Source organism: Sapajus apella, unplaced genomic scaffold, assembly GCF_009761245.1.
Source record: "Sapajus apella isolate SASKATOON/1434 unplaced genomic scaffold, GSC_monkey_1.0 scaffold51, whole genome shotgun sequence".
NCBI classification, from domain to species: domain Eukaryota; kingdom Metazoa; phylum Chordata; class Mammalia; order Primates; family Cebidae; genus Sapajus; species Sapajus apella.
Window position 1 is genome coordinate 12,035,248 of NW_022436991.1, and position 19,592 is coordinate 12,054,839.

The 19,592-nt window shown below is 44.6% G+C and overlaps 1 protein-coding gene across 1 annotated transcript in view; it reads left to right on the top strand.

The window, feature by feature from the left end:
• The first annotated feature begins 1,049 nt into the window (after positions 1-1,049).
• HS3ST4 (heparan sulfate-glucosamine 3-sulfotransferase 4) overlaps positions 1,050-19,592 on the top strand; it is a 433,722-nt gene continuing 415,179 nt past the window's right edge. The window contains exon 1 of the mRNA XM_032243001.1: positions 1,050-2,228. Within this exon, the coding sequence (XP_032098892.1) occupies positions 1,495-2,228 (734 nt within the window). The 5' untranslated portion in view covers positions 1,050-1,494. The remainder of the gene's footprint in view (positions 2,229-19,592) is intronic.

Sequence of the window (19,592 nt, forward strand, 5' to 3'; positions counted from 1 at the left end):
TGTGGCTGGGGGGCAATTGGAACTCACTAGAGCCATCCCCAGGAGGCACCTGGCCGAGCTCTGTGCAGAGCCAGCCCCCGTTGCAGAAAGCAGAGTTTGCTGGAGTGCCTCAGTTGATCACTCTGCCTCTTTCTCCCGTTTTCCTCACTCCCCTGAGCAAAATGCAACAGGAAGCAAGTCTAGTTTCGAATCTTCCAAAGCCTTCTGATGTTTACCATTTCCCCACAGGAGAGGGAGGTGAGGGGTGGAGAGCTCTCTGCAAAGAAAATACACTTAAAAAAATTCAGTGAGGAGATGCACAGACCCCCTGCAACCCAGCTTGTCTCCGCCTATTAGGTGTTCAGAGCGACAATGGTCCCACACGATTTCAGTCCAGGAAACCACGAACTGCGTTAGTGGCGATGCCCCCAAAGAGGCACAGGTGTGTGCACCTGTGATTAAGGGTGGCGAGGAGGGGACAGCCTCATCTCTTGAAGCAGAAAGTGCTGTCACCTGGTGATGGGACAGATGGAAAAGCTCTGGGGCTGGGAAACCTGGGGGCTTGTGTCAAAGCTCCACCCATCAGGAGCTTCAAGATAAGATGGGGAGGCTGGAAAGATGGAAGATGGGATGGGAAAGCAGTTTTAGAGAAGGATTCACTCCTGGACCGAAGGCAGGAGGATATCCCGGGTGAGAGAAGGGAGGGTCGGGATGGGCTGAGTTGGAGTCCCAGGGGAAAAGCGGAAGCTAGAGCTCGTCACCGCTGTCCTGCAGTTCCCGATGCGCGGCACCGGCGGCTGGCGTTGGGCTCTACTTCCCTAAAAAGTATTGGGGCAAAGGAATGGAGAACACGGCGTTCCGAGGTCCCAAGGGAAGGAACTACGCAAGGTGGGGTGGGGAACACCCCAAGTGCGTGTATGCTGGGAGGGCTGGGGTGGGGCACGATCTCTGCTCTCCCGGGTGCCCCAGCCCTAGCGCACGCCTCCGCTCCCGCGCCCCCCTTCGCAGGCGCGCGCGTGGCGCACCCCCCTTCCCTCGGCTGCGCCGGGCGCGCGCCCGGCCCCCTCCTCCTCCCCTCCGCGCCTCTCCTGTCTCCCGGCAGAAAGTTAGCAGCGGGGAAGGAACTCGCGGCTGCAACAGCGCGCGGCGGCGGCGGCAGAAGCTGAAGCAGGAGCCGCGGCGGAGCCGGGGAAGCGGGGGCGCTGCAGACGGAGCAGGTGCAGCCGGCGGGTCCGCGCGCCCCCCTCGGTCCCCTTGCCTGAGGCTGAGGGGGGGTGGTGGGGGGCCACCCGGACTCGGCGGGCAGCGTGGGGCGGGGGGCCATGCGGCCGGGCTCCCCCCTGGCGCAGCGGGACAGCGGCCAGGGCCGGGGGCGCAGCGGCGTCGCTTCATGCAGCCGGGGCGGCTGGGCAGCAGCGGCGGCGGCGGCGGCGGCGGGGGCGGCGGCTGAAACCATGTCCGGGCAGCGCCGGGGGCTGCCGCCGCCGCCGCCGCCGCCGCGAGCCGGGAGCCGCGATGGCCCGGTGGCCCGCACCTCCTCCGCCTCCGCCTCCGCCTCCACCTCTGGCCCCGCCGCCGCCGCCCGGCTCCTCTGCTAAGGGGCCGCCGGCGCGCAAGCTGCTTTTTATGTGCACCTTGTCCCTGTCTGTCACCTACCTGTGCTACAGCCTCCTGGGCGGCTCGGGCTCCCTGCAATTCCCCCTGGCGCTGCAGGAGTCGCCGGGCGCCGCCGCCGAGCCCCCGCCGAGCCCGCCGCCACCCTCCTTGCTGCCTCCCCCCGTGCGCCTCGGCGCCCCCTCGCAGCCGCCCGCGCCGTCGCCGCTGGACAACGCGAGCCGCGGGGAGCCGCCTGAGCCCCCGGAGCAGCCCGCCGCCCCCGGGACCGACGGCTGGGGACTGCCGAGCGGCGGCGGAGGCGCCCGGGACGCCTGGCTCCGGACCCCGCTGGCCCCCAGCGAGATGATCACGGAGCAGAGCGCGCTGCCGGAGAGGGAAGCGCAGGAGTCCAGCACCACCGACGAGGATCTCGCAGGCCGGAGAGCGGCCAACGGGAGCAGCGAGAGGGGCGGCGCCGTCAGCACCCCGGACTATGGAGAGAAGAAGCTGCCGCAGGCGCTCATCATCGGGGTCAAGAAAGGAGGGACCCGCGCGCTGCTGGAGGCGATCCGCGTACACCCGGACGTACGGGCGGTGGGCGTAGAGCCGCACTTCTTCGACAGGAACTACGAAAAGGGGTTGGAGTGGTACAGGTAGGACCCTAGACTCCGCGGGGTGGTAGAGACGTGTCGGGGGAACGCGGAGGGGAAGCCGCGGCTTTCCACGCCCTTCAAGTGTCCAGGCACTGTCCCGAGAGCCCCAAGCCCCGTGAGGGCTCTGCAAACCCTGGCGGCGTTGCTCTGGGGCATTGGCCGGGAGGGCTGGACTCTAGCGAAAGATCACTTTGTTTCAGGGCGAGGGGAGGAGATATCACCCAGCCCTGACTCCAGCACTTCTCATACTAGGAGGTGCTGTCTGAATCTGCCCAGCTCCAAGCCTGGGAATCCCCAGAACCTCGTGCGTGCCGGGTGTTTCCGAACCCGGGTTCTTGCGAGGGCTCTGGGATTCTGGGCTGAGGACGCCGAGGAGTGAGACAGGAGGGCTAAATTGACTAAGGGGCTTTGAGATCCCATGGAATCTCTTAAAATCACTCTCAAACGGATTTGAGTGGCTGGAATTCAACTTTAGTGTGTTAAGGTCAGAGCAAAATGAATAGGGAACAGTTACAAAGATAATGCTGGCGTTTTGGCTTTCTAGTAAAGAAAGGATGTCTCCCACCTCCGTAACTTTCCACCCCCCTTGGCTGAATGAGTACGGAGTTGATTTTGCACCAGAAGCCTCAATGTCTGCATGACAGTTGGTGCCCTGAGAGTTTTTATGCCCCAGACCGTGCCCTGTCTAATCTCCGCCTCCTTCGCAACAGATTGGAGCTTCTGTCTTGTGAGATGTTCATCTCCCTCCTTTCCCACCGTCTGCTGGTGGTGAGAGAAAGGGAGAAGAGAGGACTAGAAAGTTAAGTGAAGGTAAAATAAATTAATAATCCAGCTTTCCGGCCAGCCATAACATTTTAAATAACACTGGTGCAGATGGCCCAAATGCAAACCTCCTTCGCCTTTGTTTTTTCTCTTCTCTCTTTCTTCCTGTTTTATATCTTTCTGGGAAACAGATCTGCATGGCTGGCTCCATCTCCATTGCATTTCGGTAACTAATTGCAATTGTCAAACAGAAACACAGCCTTTGTCAGCTAAAGTGATGTTATCATCTTAGCAGAGCCAATAGGTAAAATAAAGATTGTTTTCTGACAGGTTGCCTGCCCATTCAGTAGATATGCTTTCTAGGTTTAAATTACAGCCTGGGAAAGTTTTAGAAATAACGTCAGAAATACATAATAAATGTGTGTGTTATGATTGATTTCTTCCACTTTTAAAAATATGCCTTATGCTTTAAAAGCTTGAGTAGAAGTACACTTAGGCATAAACATTCCAGTACATTACAGAGAAGCAGCAAATGTGTCTGTTAATGTCTTGTCTGTTTCAACAGAGAGAACTAATTGCAATATTTTAGGAGGCTTCAAACAGCCCCTTCCTATCAAAACATAAAACAGCAAATGCCTAATTTAACTGGAAAATCAGTATTTATAACATCAGAAGCCATGGCTTCCAGTTTGTGATTATAATTAAAAAGGTGTTAGGATGATTAATGCAGCAACAGCAAAATAAAGAGGGGGCATACTGTCTCGGAAGGCTTTAGTTGTTTAACTGCTGGTTGTAGGAATGTTCTGGTTTCTTCTGTGGGGTGGCTTTGGCGTTATGAGGGTAATTGCGTTTTTTTTTTGTTTTTGTTTTTGTTTTTTTCCCAATTCCAATTTTAGAATTGTGAGAAATGTCACATGCCCTTTCAGGGAGGTAGAAAGATCAAATCTTTCTAAGATCTGAGGTGTGTGGGTTTGTGGCAGCTGGAAATAGAGAGGGGGTGTTTTATTCCTGCAACTTAAAGTGTGGCGGAATGTGTACCAAGAAGTTCCATCATCGGGTCTGGAGAGTTTTCTGAATGAAAGAATAGAAGATGTCAGATTTCCCCAGATTCCTTTATGCTGATGTTAGGTAGAGAAGGTATAGAAATTACCTTGTTTGATGTGGCTCCTGAATATGTTATTCCAATGCTGTGGTATGCCCAGCCTCCTACTCCCGACCAATGCTTGTGGCATTTGGGCTCTGTCAATATTTGGTAGCCATTCACAGAACTGTTAAAGTGAAGAGGTATGGATAGAACAAGATTCCTCTGATCGTCACTTAAGAGGACCATGTGATATCCCTGTGTCCTCTGTCTTCACCCCAGCATCTAGGCCAGTCGTGCTGATTGAAAGCGCTGGACACGAAATTCTCTTAGGAACAAGCTTCCTGCCAATACATGTCTAGCATAGAGGGAACCATTAGCCTCCGAACTCCACTTTTGGAAAGACTAGCTGGACCTACAGAATCTGAGTGAGCTGGCACTGCATTGGACCACTCTCTAGTCTTACCACAGAGAGCAGTGTTTTGAGGAGTTTGTGAAATTTTCATCAGTTCCATCTATCTCTTCAGACTCCTTTTTCGCTCCCGTATGGGAAGAGGGGCAGCATTCTCACTCTGTTGTAGAAAAGGAAACAGTGGCATTGATTCAGTATCAGATAGCACCGATCAGTGGCATTGATTCCAGTATCAGAAACTCTTTTTCCTGGTTTCCTAGCCCAACTCTTAATGTTTTAAATGGTGACATCTGTACCCAAACAGTATCATTCCTTCCCATGCCGGTATGCTATCTGGAATCTATTTGACTGATGAGAGAGCCACAGGTTAATTAAAGGTTTTAATGTTTCCCATTTATTTTTTGTTATTTGGCTTAAATGTGCTTCCAGTAGCCTATGAATTCTGTGCGTGTTTCTGGTTCTTGTGTTTTCAGCAAGAGGGAGAGGCAAGAAGAAATTGGGGCTGCTCTCTGCACAGCTGGCTTGGGGTTTCCTCATATTTAACTAAGCAGCTCTAACAGCTTTAGCTCCTCAGTGCCACTCCAGTTATCTCTAAATCCAGGTTTTGCTTTCCTCCTATGCCGTTGATCTAATGTGATATAAAAACACATCTGAGATTAGAACGTGTGCACAGATTTTCAGGGCAAGGTAGACTAATTGAATAGGATGTATGTGTTAAAATCTATGGAGAAGCAAGCCTCCCTTGGTGGATTGACACAGACCAGTGATTAATAAATCAGGGAGATTAAACCCTCCATGCCCTCTTCCCTTTCCCTTTCCAAAAAAAAGGCAAAGCCACAAAGCACATTTCAGAATGTGCTGATTACAGGCTGTTTAGGCAGAGACTTTAAACTCTTCTAAGGGATGGGACCTCGGGTCTGGCCAACTGGCTGCCACTGCAGAACTCATCAAAGTGATAGAGACAACATGAGCTGTTTTCTCTCTCATGGTTTATAGACCGTACAGTAACTATGACTGCTTTACATTGGAAACCACTCAGCCCCAGGGCAATGGGAAGTGATCGTCCATGGTTTAAAGTTGTCTTCCCTGTCATCAGTTACTACACACATCCTATTGGCTAGGGGAAAGTAACTCAGGAAAATGCTCTCAAAAGTCACGCTCATGCAACCCAGAGGAAAACGGTCAGTGTTCATCAGCATTTTTTGCAGGTGGTAACTGGGGAGACAATGGAGAAGGATGGAATTTTGTTGGTATTTGTTGAACGCCAGCTATTGTAGCAGTTGGTGCTACCTACAGTCATAGACGTGCTATTTCATTTGGGTGTTGTGATTACATAGTGATATATGTAGCAGTGTTTCTATTTTACAGGTGGCTCTGAGAGGGTAAATGATTAGCTCAGGGTCACTTGGCCTTTCAGTGCTTGCGCTGAGATTTGAACCTTCTGTCTAATTTCAAAGTGCTGATTTCTTCCCCTGTATCACACTGACACACATAAAGTACTAGGAAGGATATATCCCATGTTCATTCATTCATTCAACAATTATTTTAAAAATATGTACCATATACCCTACACTGAGTGAAGTACTGGGGATAAAGTGGTGAATAAGCTAGATGAAGCACCTGTTCTCCTGGAATTAACATTTTAGTAGGACAGTTGTGGAGATAGCAAACAAAGAGCAAATAATACATAATAAAAATTCTGGGCCAGGCGTGTTGGCTCACCCCTGTAATCCCAGAACTTTGGGAGGCTGAGGTGGGTGGATCAAGAGGTCAGGAGTTCAAGACCAGCCTGGCCAAGTTGTCGAAACCCCGAATCTACTAAAAATACAAAAATTAGCTGGGCGCCATAGCAGGTGCCTGTAATCCCAGCTACTCGGGAGGCTGAGGCAAGAGAATCGCTTGAACCACGGGGGTGGAGTTTGCAGTGAGCCAAGATTGTGCCACTGCACTGTAGCCTGAAAAATAAATTGATGGCCCAGAGTTATTTTGTCCAGTATGATAACTGCTGTCATTATGTGGCTATTGAATCGGTGAAATGTCCAAATTGAAATGTGCTGTAAGTATAAGATACACAGAATACTAAATTGCTCAATAATAATTTTAGATTGCCTACATGCTGAAATTATACTCATGTTAAGTAAAACATACTGCAATTAAGTTCACCGCTTTAGACCTTTTCAATTGGGCTACTAGAAAATTTAAAGTTACACTTGTGACTCACATTATATTTCTGTTGGGCAGCACCTGTGTGGTGTAGTGCTTTGTAAACTTTAGGATCATCTGGGGATCTTGCTAACAGGTAGCTTTGGATTCAGCTGGTCTTAGGAGGGGTCTAGGAGTCCACATTTCTAAAAGGTTGCTAGATGCTGCTGCTGCTTTCTGGATCTCACGTTGCGTAGCAAAGTCCTAGAAAGTAATTGGGGAATATGTCTGTGCATGTTGGTTATTATTATTTAGAATTTTTTTTTTTTAAATATGGGGGTCTTGGCCGGGTGTGGTGGCTCATGCCTGTAATCCTAGCACTTTGGAAGGCCAAGGCTGGTGGATTGCCTGAGCTCAGGAGAACACAGTGAAACCCCATCTCTACTAAAAATACAAAAACTTAGCCGGGTGTGGCGGCATGTGCCTGTAATCCCATCTGCTTAGGAGGCTGAGACGGGAGAATTGCTTGAACCTGGGAGGCAGAGTTTGCAGTGAGCCGAGATCGCACCACTGCACTCCAGCCTGGCTACAGAGCGAGACTCTGTCTCAAAAAAAAAAAAAATAAACAAAAAAAGATGGATGTCTCACTTTGTTGCCCAGACTGGTCTCAAACTCCTGGCCGCAAGGAATCCTCCCATCTCAGCCTCCCAAAGTGCTGGGATTACAAGCATGTACCATGATGCCTGGACAACATGTGGGGTATGTTAAATAGGATGATTAAGGAGAACCTCTCTTTGGAGGTGATGTAAATGGAGTAACAGAGTAAGACCCTCCCATGTGAAGATCTGGATAGAGTGCTTCCAGAGTGCTTCCTTCCAAAGTGCTGTTTCTCCACGTGGAGGAAACAGCAAGTACCAAGGTCCTGGGGTGGAAGCAAGCTTTGTAGCTCTATGGAGTGTTCTTTTATGATTCTAAAGGCACTGTCTTTGTTGCTGGACAAATCTGGGTTCAAAACATGGCTTTGCCGGTCCCAGTGGCTCACGCCTGTAATCCCAGCACTTTGGGAGGCTGAGGCGGGTGGATCACGAGGTCAAGAGATTGAGACCATGCTGGTCAACATGGTGAAACCCCGTCTCACTAAAAATACAAAACATTAGCTGGGCATGGTGGTGCGTGCCTGTAATCCCAGCTACTCATGAGGTTGAGGCAGGAGAATTGCCTGAACCCAGGAGGCGGAGGTTGTGGTGAGCCGAGATCGCGCCATTGCACTCCAGCCTGGGTAACAAGAGTGAAACTCCATCTCAAAACAAAACAAAACAAAACATGGCTTTGAAACTTATGGATTGGATGATCTTGGTTGGATAACTTATTTGACGTGACTTAGCTTCAGTTGTTTATCTGAGAGTAGTTGCTTCCTTTTGGATTGTCGGGAGGAATAAATGAAATAATAAAAGTGAATGTACTTTCTAAACAAAATGAGTATCTGGGAGCAGAAATCCAAATATAGTCTCAGCTACCAAGTTTGTCCATTTCTCAAATCATTTTAGTTCTGTATATGCTCTACTTTCTATCACAGCTGTTATAATATTGACCAAAGAGACTGTTATTTGGGATGGTTTGGGAAAAGCCCAGTAATGACTGGTTTTGCAGTGTGCATCTCCTTACCCTTTTAAACTAAAAGTCCGCAACTCAGATACCTTCAGGGCTCAGGCAGGTGGTGTAAAGGAGTGAGATAGATTAGGTGGAGAGAAGCTAACTTGCCTGTGCTCTGGCGGAAGGGGCAGCCACTGCTGCATTCCAGCTCTTTTCTTTCCATGTGCAAATGTAGCATTGGGGTTATGTGATCTTCCACTTTGTAAGAGAAACTGGGAATCCAGGTTTTGATTTGAAACCTTTTTAGTTTTAATATTGGCAACAGATTGAAGTTTCTTAAAAGCCCAGTGGAGGCCAGCAGTGTAGGACAAACAAAATACATCTGTGGGCTGGATATAGCCAGCTGGCTACCAGTTTGTGACCTCTGGTTTAAACTCATTTTGGAAAACAACTGGCATGGCCATACCCTGTGTACCGCGTGCAGTGGCCAGAATCGTGGCTTACATGTGCTATTTTAGTTTAGGGTTTTTTTTTCTTCCTTTACAGATTTTGCAACAGCATGGGGGAAATACCTCCTGGATATATTGCAACAGCCACAAAAGCTTGATATAAACAAGAACATTGAGGCAGAAAAAAGAAGATTCGTAAATGAATTTCCCTCTCTGTTCTCAGTTAACATTCTCTTGGTACTGGGGAAATTCTCAGCTTTCACTCATTAATCAGGAGTGCTTGTATTTGATCTATATCGATAACTTGCACTTATAAAATAGATTACGCTCAGGTGGATTAAGATCTTAGCGTTAAAAAAATTGGATTCCAGGCTTGGCTTTGCCACATACTGGTTTTATTGGGCAACAGGTTACTTATATTAATCTCTGTTTCTTATGTGATGAAGCTGTTTTAACTCCATAGAGTCCATTTCCCCATGAAAAGACTGGTTCTAGAACACATTTCTGTATTAGATCCTTCAGAAACAGGAAGCTGTAGAATAGAAGCAACGTGGTTTGGAGCATGTTTTGTATGTCTGAGCCAGAATCTATTGGACAAATGAATTAATATCGCTAAGCCTCAATTTCTCCATCTGCAGAATGAGCTCAATGTTACTTACTGCCAAAGGATTACATGAGGATGACATGAAATGGCATTTAAAGTGCCTTATATAGAGTTTGTTACAGAGTAAATGTCTCTCTCCTCTTTTTTCCTCTCCCTCCCATTTTTCTTTTCTCTCTTGCTCTTCTTCATTTTCCTTCAATGCCTTCCTTTATTCTGCCCATCAGTACTTAGGGCCATCAGTATTGAAGGCTCTAAAGAGAAAGCTGTAATGCATGTTTCATGTGAATATAGTCTTTTATTTCAAGATTATGTCTGAATGAGGGATTTAAAACCCTACAGCAGCTCTTAAGTAGCTCTCCAGAGAATAATCAGAACCAGATTCCAGAATTTGGTCTATTGTAACTTGAGCTGAAGGAGAAAAAATGTATGATTTCATGAGGTAACTGCAGCCAGAATTCTCCACCAAAAAAATGGGGTAAGGCAGTGGATAGGCTTTGTGGGCTTCCATGCTGACATTCTTTTGAGCCTGCAGGAAGAATGGATGCCACTTGCTCAGGTAAGTTCAGATGCATTTAGGATGCCAGGAGCCTGCTTGGCTTTGGTGCTTTTGCAGAAAGAAAGGCATTTGGGAATGCAGGATTGCTCACCTGTGAAGCTCTTGATTTTGAGATTTGGCTGCTTTCACCGGTGTTCTCCAGCCATCATAACATGATTTATTTATTTTTATTTTTTATTTTTGTAAATCATACCAGGCATTTTCATTTTATATCAAGTCAGGAGAGAGGCCTCGAGACTTCAGATGAATGAAAGATTGCTGGGGTTGTTTGTCAGAAAGTTTTAAGGGTTTTGGTTTTGCATAATGGATGATCTCTCTGGAACGGATTGAACCACCGCGCCGTTAAAGTAATCTCCTGATTTCATTGGTTTTTGCGGTTTAACAAGCACCTCTGTAACTGTCTTGGGAATTTGATTCTGAAATTATAATTCACTTAAGGGAGCTTTTCAGCCCATCTTGCCATTAATTAAAAGAAGGTGGTTGGCTTTTTGCTGTTGTTTATACTCACTACGTAGGATTTACTTGCCTTAAAAATTTTTTTCAACCTTATTTAAGAATATACAAGTAAACAAAGCAACACATGAATTAGGCAATATTTTTTTCAGTTGCAAATGACGGAAATGGAACTTACACTATTAAAAACAACAAAAAAGACGATTGATTGCCTTATGTGATTAAGTCTGGGGTAACTTGGCTTCAGGAACAACTGGATCCAGGGCTCAAATGATGTCACTAGGCCCCTGTCTCTTTTCATTCTTTGCCATGTTTGTCTCTACCTGGCTTCATTCTGAAACAGGCTGTCTCACCACAGTTTAGGCAAGATGGTAAGAAGCATTCCTAGACAACATAATTTATGTTTATCAATATTTTTGGAAACAGTTTTTCTTAAGAGCTTCTGTGGGAAATTCCTAGAGATGCCTTGGGCCCAGGTTGGGTCATGCGCCCCATTCCTAAAGCAATAATTGTGTGGGATTCTAATCAGGCCTGGGAGATGTAGCCTGCCCTTCGGCTTGGGGCAGTGGTGAGAGGAGAGAACCACAGCTCTCTATTCCTTGTGGGGAAACTGTTCCGTGTGATTGTCCTGATGCAACCACATGAAATAGTTTTCCCATAGAGAAAGAGGAGTTCAAGGGTGCTATTTTTAGAAATGTGGGGGCCAGTTAAGCCAGATGTTTATTAAATATATAAAGATCCACCCTGGGCAAGACATATGATCTTTCTAATTCACTGGAGGATTAGAGAAACTGGAGGGAGTTGCAAAGGGTGTTTGGGGACTTGTTATTTATTCATTCTGTGCAGCTGTTATTTAGTTATTCATTCATGTATTTATTCATTAAACATGTATTATCAACTATGTGCTATGTGCTGTGCGCAAACATGAACCAATCATGGGCAGTGATCTGAAAGAACTCACAGAAAGGTAATTATCAGTGTTGACAGAATGGGATTTATTCTAAAAATGGAAGGATGGTTCAATCTTAGGGAATGTAATAATGTTATTTATTATTAATCTGAGCAAATGAGAAAAATCTGTGATTTATGGATACTAAAAAGATATAGAAAGAAATATCTATTTTTGATTTTCAGAACAACCTGCTATTAAAATAGGGTCATACCTAAAGCCAGCATCATCATTAGTGATTTAACACTAGAAGCTTTTTCACTAAATCCAGAACAAGCCTGAAATGCTCATTATTGTTACTCTTATTTAACCATTGTTTAGAAATTATTAGATACTACAATTATGAGCAAAAGAAGAAAGGGAGAAAGGGGGGAAGGTAGAATTATTACTATTTGCAAGTAATTTTAACTTTTTAATTTGGAAAACCTAAGATACCCAATCCTCCCGTGAATCTATTAGAAACAGTAATAGAATTCTAGAATTCATCACGGTGGCTGGTACGGAAATAACAATGTAAAATGTATAGTTTTCCTATATGCCTGTGCCACCCATTGTGAAAATTTAGTGGGAAAAATTACTGTATGTATAGAACCAACCAGAGAGACAAAATAACTAGGAATAAATCTAGCAAAAATTTTAAGGGACTTGTAAAAACAAAATATTAATACTCTGCTAAGGGGCAGTGGACAGGACAGGAGCAAATGGAGAGACACCCTTCTCTAAGGTGGGATTTCTTTCTTTTCCATCCTTCTCTCTCCCCCTTTCCTCTCTTCCTTTTCCTTCCCATTCTTGTTTGTTTGTTTAAGCCATTGCTGCCTAAATTGAGATCAGATGTGTTTGGGGTGATCTGAAAATATTGTTTGTATAAACTTGACCAAAATGGATTTCATATATGGGTTTTCCTTACTTTACACATTTTATTTGACAGAAGGAAGGGTGGCAAAACAACTGTCACTGTTTAGATTCATAAACTATTACAATCCCTTGCAGAGGGGCTGACTGCGTTATACCCCCAATTCAGGGGTAGAAGGACTGTGCTCAAGGAGTGGATTAAGAGTTGAGCTGGTGCACGTTAGCCAGTGTGGATGTACTCATGTTGCCACATAGCAAAAACCATGATTATTTTAGGATGGGACTGGGGGATGGAGATTTGGATCTGATGGAATAACAGTAGCCATGGTAGCAGTAGCACTGGTGGTAGACAATATTGTAGCACATGTGCCAGGCTTGGCTCCAAGACCATTATGCTCCATGAGTAGTTGGATTATCTTTCTCTGGATATTTTGCCACAATTACCTAATTGCCATGTAATAATCAGACCGTGACACAGAGGCCCCCTGTTTGACTTGTGTTACCTACTGTAGGTGTCAGCACACTGTTCCCTCCAGGTTAAAGCTTCTGCAAAGGGTTAGAGATTTGGGAGCCCCTGGAAATGAGGACATTTTTGAGTCAAGCTACCTGGGCACCTCTGATATAGGACAGTTTGATTGCTTGGAGCTATGTGGCATTTTCAAAAGGAAGCTGAAGCCGGAATTGCAAATTAAGGATTTGAGTCTGAGTTCTGCACCTGCCTTTTTTGGATGCACAGACAAGTGTTAAGAGCCTTTGTTTTTTCATCTCTAAAATGGGAATAACAACCTCTGCTAACTCCACAGTGATTTTGCAAGGGTAGAATAGTGACTATGTGTTGGGATCGACTTTGTCTACCTATCTTAGTTGTTATTAATCCATGCACGTTTTCATGAACTCCCCCAGGTAATTGGTTTTCCGGAATGTTGCACTCCAGGAAGTACCTGAAATACAGGACAAGCACTCTTATCATAAAGTTAGATTAAGGGGTTTAATTTACGGAAACTGTTATATAGCATGGATATCACATGTTCTCAGGGCAGACGGCATAAAGATCTGGAGAATTCCTGGACTATCTCGGTCTGTGTAACTGTCTAACTGGACTCATCATTGATGCATCATTTTAAAAATACTGAAACAACATAAAAAACTGCGGAGCTACGATACACACTTGCGTCTTAAAACTGCACCGCAGTTGATGAGCTTTGGGAGTGACCAGAAGATTCTGTTATTTTGTTCTCAGTTGACCTATCCTCTCTTTTCAGGCTGTGTTTCTTAGGTTGGTGTATTAACCTTCCACCTTCTAGTTTTCTGCCTAACCTGCTTTCTTTTCTTTCTTTCTTTTTATAATTATTATTTTTTAAATTTTACTTTAAGTTCTGGGATACACATGCAGAACGTGCAGGCTTGTTATGCAGGCATCATGTACCACGGTGGTTTGCTGTACCTATCAACCCATCGTCTAGGTTTTAAGGCCCACATGCATTAGGTATTTGTCCCACTGCTCTCCCTCTCCTTGACCCCCCACTCTCTGACAGGCCCCAGTGTGTGATGGTCCCCTCCCTGTGTCCTTGTGTTCTCATTGTTCAATTCCCGCTTATGAGTGAGAACATGCAGTGGCCTAACCTCGTTTCTAACCCTTGGTGCTAGGCAGAAAATGACCTCCATGAAATGCCAGCTTCCTAATCCCTAGAACCTGCAACTATGTTAGGTTAGCTGGCAAAGGGGCATTAGGTGGCAGATGGAATTAAGATTGTGAACCCATTGACTTTAAATGGGAGATTGTCCTGAGTTATTTGGATGGAGCCAAAGTAATTCTAAGGAATTGGATACAGAAGGCCTCTCTTATCCACGGCTTCACTTTCTGAGGTTTCAGTTACCTATAGTTAACCCTGTTCTAAACATATTAATGGAAAATTTCAGAAATAAACAGTTCATTGGTTTTAAATTGTCCACCATTCTGAGTAGTGTGGTGACATCTCACACTGTCCCTCTCTGTGCCACCCAGGATGTGAATTATTCCTTTGACCAGCATGTCTACCCTCTAGACTCTACCCACCCGCGAGTCACTGAAGCAGCCATTTTGGTCATCAGATTGACTGTCACGGCATCTCAGTGCTTGTGTTCGAGTAACCTTTACTTTACTTACTGATGGCCCCATAGAGCAAGAGTAGTGATGCCGGTAATTCAGATATGATGAAGAGAAGCCATGAAGTGCTTCTTTTAAGTGAAAAGGTAAAACTTTTCAATTTAGAAAGGGCAAATATAGTACAATAAAATATTTTGAGAGAGAGACCATATTCACGTAAGTTTTGTTATGTTATGATTATTCTATCTTATGAGTTATTGCTGTTAATCTCTTACTGTGCCTAATTTATAAATTTAACTTTATCATAGCTGTGTATGTATAGGAAGTAACATAATATATATATGTTATATATATATACCATGAATCAAAAAGAAATTTAGTGGCTCATGTATCTGAGAAGTCCCAAGAATTGGGAGTATCTTTTTTGTTGATGTTTGGTTTAATTAGGGTTTAAACAATGTCATCAGATCTCTACTTGTGGATTCTCTACTGCTGCTGAGATGGTTGGCTGCATTCTCAAAACTTCTCTTCCTGTGAAGTGGGGCAGTCACTGGGGGTCTTGGAGTGTATCCTCTGCAGATAAGGACGGATTATTGCAAGTGGAAGAGGGAGGCAGAGAGAGAACCAGAAGGTAGCCTGAGAAGAACTCAATCACTGTTTGCTTTGGCAATAAAGAGTCCATGAGCCAATGTGGACAGCTTCTAGAAACTGAAGGAAAGGCAAAGATCTGACCCCTATTCACTGCTTCAGTCACATTCATTTGCCCTATTTTCTTTGTTCCTCTGCTTGAGCTTTGCTAGCCTCCTTGCTGTACCTGAGAAGTCAGACATGACCCTGCCCCAGGGCCTTTGCTCTTGCTGCTTCCACCACCTGCAGTGTTTCTTTGCATTAGATAATTGCATGGCTTGTGTACTCCCTTTATTTGGGTCTCTGCTCAATCATCTAATCCTCAGGCTGGCTTTTTCTTGTACCACCTGGACCCACCTGCTAGTGGTAAGAGCATCACTTGTTGGAAAATGATGATGAATACTGCCATCATTGACATATGCCTGCATTCCATAGTTGCTCCACACCCTTCCAGGTTTCTGGTGTCTTAATTTCTTGTTTTTTAATTCCCTCATTCTGGTGAGAGGATCTAGTCATTGATCCGGTACCACAAATTGACCTTAGTGTTGCTGGGGTCAAAATTTAAAAGATGTTTATGTAACTCTCAGCTATTCCTGCTATTTAAGTACGCTGCCACCAGGTGGTGGTTGTGGGACACAGGTTGGATCCCAAGTCAGGCATTTCCTGAGATACAAAATAAGTGGTTCCTTGCTCCTTCCTACCTGGATTAACCCTGCATATTTTGTTTCTATATCATAAAATAAGAGGCTTTATCATATATTCACTTACAGTAAACAATAAGCAGATATGAAAACAGATGTGTAGAGCCATGTTTAAAACACACTGAAATACAGTTGTGTATTTTTCTCTTCCTTCTTCTGAGCCAATTTCATTTGTGTTCAGATATAGAAAAAATATTAGCAGGTGGAATTTTTCTTTCTTTCTTAGCATTCTTATGAGTATCTAAATATGGACAAAAATGAAAATACCATGTTATCCTAAGTGTATGTTAAAGCAATTAGTATTAAGAAATATTATTATAATACACATGCCACATATTAAATGGCTACACTACCCATTTAAAATTTGAACATTGCATGGTCATTTCAACCAAGAAACCCCCTGACCTTAGTAAGAACCATTGATTTCCTTATTTAGAACAAAACAATGAGTTTCTTCTGTATTTATTGGCTCTCACAAGCCTGTGTAGCTCTGTGTTGAAAGTTCCTTCCTTCTTTCGGTGTACCTTCAACTCTTGGCCTTGGGACTTTTCAATTTTCGTATGATTCCCTTTTCCCATGCTTCCATTTTTCATCCACTAGGAGGAAGAAATTTTCCCAAATCACAATGTTAGAACACCTTTAAGGAAAATAATTTTCAGTGGTTCAAAACTTCATTTCAGCTGCAGAACTCTATTGGCTGGAATTTTTCTGGTTATTACACAGAAATCCCAGGTAAAATCTAAACCGAGCATGAATCAAAAAGGAATTTAATGGTTCATGTATCTGAGAAGTACCAGGAATTGGGGATATCTCTTTTTCTTTTTTTGGTTTGGCTTAATTAGGGTTTAAACAGTGTCACCAGATATATACTTCTGGATTCGCTACTGCTGCTGAGATGGTTGGCTGCATTCTCAAGATGTTTCTTCCTGTGGCTGTAAAGTGGGTGCTAGCCTGATTTTCTTTCCCCATGTGCAGATGGAGAAGCTCACCATCTTTGTCCCAGAAGTCTTTGCTGAAGCCTTGTTGTAGTTCATTAGTTCCTAGGGGTCATGACACATCCATCAAGCGGTTTCTGTTGCCAGTTGGGTGTGAGGCTTGAGGCACTGCCTCCCTGGAGCCCAGGAAGGAGTTAGTTTCCCTGGATGCCCCTGGATCTGGTTATCAAAGACAGGAAATAAATGCAGCTGCCGAAACAATAGATGTCCGTTTCTGGACACTCCTCTGTTCAAATGCAATCTTTCCCCAAAGTACAACCGAATAAAACAGACACAGTGAGGTTCCACTGGCTTGCATGTAGATAGAGGACCTAGTTTCTGTTGTGTCTTTCTACCAAGGTGGACACAAACAGAGTAACTCAAAATCTCCCTCTCTAGCTCTCTGTTTGAAGAGTCTGCACCTTTCCTTTAGCTCAGAGAGGAAGAAAGGAAGGAAGGGAAGAAGAGAGACAGGGAGGCAATGCAAGGGAGAAAACTTATCCAATCTCTAAACCTAAGATGTGTTAAATCCTGAAAAAAGTATCTATGGAATCTGCCCCTCAGAAATCACTAATTATTTATTTAGAATATTTTCTATTTTCATCCCTTCCTTAGCAACCCCTAGCAGCTGCCTAGAAAATTTTAAAGGGATTGTATGTCTTACAAGAGAATCCTTCAAATAGCAAGTGAAATAGTTTTATCACATTAAGCCTTCCCGCCCAGATTTGCTTCAAGTGGAGAGGGAGAAACGCTTTGGCATTTGATCAGTCTTAATTTAACAACTAGATAGCCTAGAATTTCTAGAAGATCTTGGATTTTATGCCATTTTATTCTTTTCATTTAAAGTGAGGCCCACAATATAGAATTAAGCGTGATTTAATTTGTTCTGCTTCTGTAAGACGTTTTAGGAAAATAAATCAACGTTTTGGAGAAGAAAAATTTCCTTGGCAAATCTAGTGTTTTGACTTAAAAATCTCTACCTGGTGTATTGTTTCGGGGATTCTTATTAGCACACAAGAATATTCTCATCAGCTTATATGTGTCTGTGTCTGTGTGTGTGTGTGTGTGTGTGTGTGTGTGAGAGAGACAGAGAGAGAGAGAGAGAGAGAGAGAGAGAGAGAGCAAATTATATCCTGGAGAATCTTACTGAAGATTTCAGGAATTCCTTGGGGGAACTTGAGGAACTTGGACTTGTTAAGCCCCAGGGTCATTGATTAGGTCCAGACCAGTTTCCTATGGACTTCTTGATGGCTCCAGGTCTCTATCCTCCATTTTTACCTCTGACATTGACCATCTTTTTTGTCTTAGGGTCCTTCCCCCTGTCCTGGCTGTGGAGCAGTGCGTGTTTGGCTCGTTCCTTATTTCCCCCAAGACAGAGAAACTAGGAGTTAAAATAGAAATACTTCTTATTACTCATCCAATCGTTATTAGGCCTATTTATTAGAATGGTTCTTTTTAGAAAGAGATTTCTCTTCCTGGTGTCTCACTACTTATTTTAAGATTCTGAAGACTTTAGAAATTTATTTCATTTCAGAAAAAGGCAAAATTTAAAAACACAGAGATTATACAGGAAGTTAACTTTTGTGATTTCTAATTTCCAGCAATTGTGCTTTTGCATATTATCCTCTTTTTTTTCTTTAACGACAGGGTCTTGTTTTGTCACTCAGGCTGGAGTGTAGTGGCACAATCATAGCTCACTGCAGCCTGGAACTCCTGACCTCAAGTGATCCTCCCGCCTCAGCCTCCTGAGTACTGGGGACTGCAGATGTGCACCACTACGTCTAGCTAATTTTTCATTTTTATTTTTGTGTAGTAGTGAGGTCTTGCTTTTTTGCTCAGGCTGGTCTCAAACTCCTGGACTCAAGCGATCTTCTTGCCTCAGTCTCCCAACGGGCTGGGATTATAGGCATGAGCCAGTGTGTCCAGGTCACATTTTGAGGCTTCTAGAGAAGTAAACCCGTCTTCTAATTCCATGAATTCCATGAAAGAATATTGGTGATGTCTACTTACTGTCCTTTGGTTTAAAGGTCTCAGCACTTTGGGTAACTTCAGAGAGAGGTATTGATTTTCCAAGCCCTGCTGTGCGTTGGCAGTTTCAGAGACCACATGGCTTAGCTGTCCCTTCGCAATGTGGGGCAGCTGAGGTAGGAAAGTTGCCTTGGGCTGTATATTCTTTAAAAGGAAAGGGAGAAAAAAAAATCCATCCAGCCTAGGCTATTTCAAGGCAGCGTGAAGGATGGAAAGCAACCCTTCTCTGCCACCTTGCTTAGAAATGCTTCTGACCCTGCTGCCTTGGTGGCATGGGGGCCCTGTCAGGAGTTGGGGGCAGAGACATCAGGTGTTTCCTCAGTGATACAGTGACTTCACGGCCACCTCTTATTTCATGGTGAAGAATTTTTTTTAGCCACCCCCCACGAAAATTGATAACTGCCTTTAGAAAAGTGTTCTCATGAACAGTACTTAGCTAGACTGTTAGTAGCAATATTACTCTCTTGTTATGAAGCTCTGTGACACAAACACTCCCTGAACTTTATAAGGTGCAAGGTCCTTGGCCTGGAGTGGAAAAGCTTACGAAGCCTTTCTCCTCACTGTCTGACTTTATTTCTTGCTTCACTTTTTCCTGTATTATCAGAGCAGATTTTTCCTGGGCTGGTCTCGAGCTCCTGCCCTCAAGTGATCTGCTCACCTCGGCCTCCCAGAGTGCTGGGATTAAAGGCTTAAGCCATTGTTCCCAGCCTCTTCTATAAATTTTTAATACTCATAAATTATTTATTTCAAAATTGTGTAGTTTTAAATAATTTGCTTCTTTCACCTAAAAGTATATTTTGTATCAAAAATATACTTCTGTAACATAATTTTAACGCTTTTTTTTTTGAGATAGAGTCTCACTCTGTGCCAGGCTGGAGTGCAGTGGTGCCATCTCGGCTCACTGCAACCTCCAACTCCCAGGTGCGGTGGCTCACATCTGTAATCCCAGCACTTTGAGAGGCCAGGGCAGGCAGATTGCTTGAGTCAACAAGTTTAAGACCAGCTTGGGCAACATAGCAAAATCCCATCTCTACTAAAAATGCAAAAATTAGCCAGTGTGGTGGTGCATGCCTTTAGTCCCACTTAGGAGGCTGG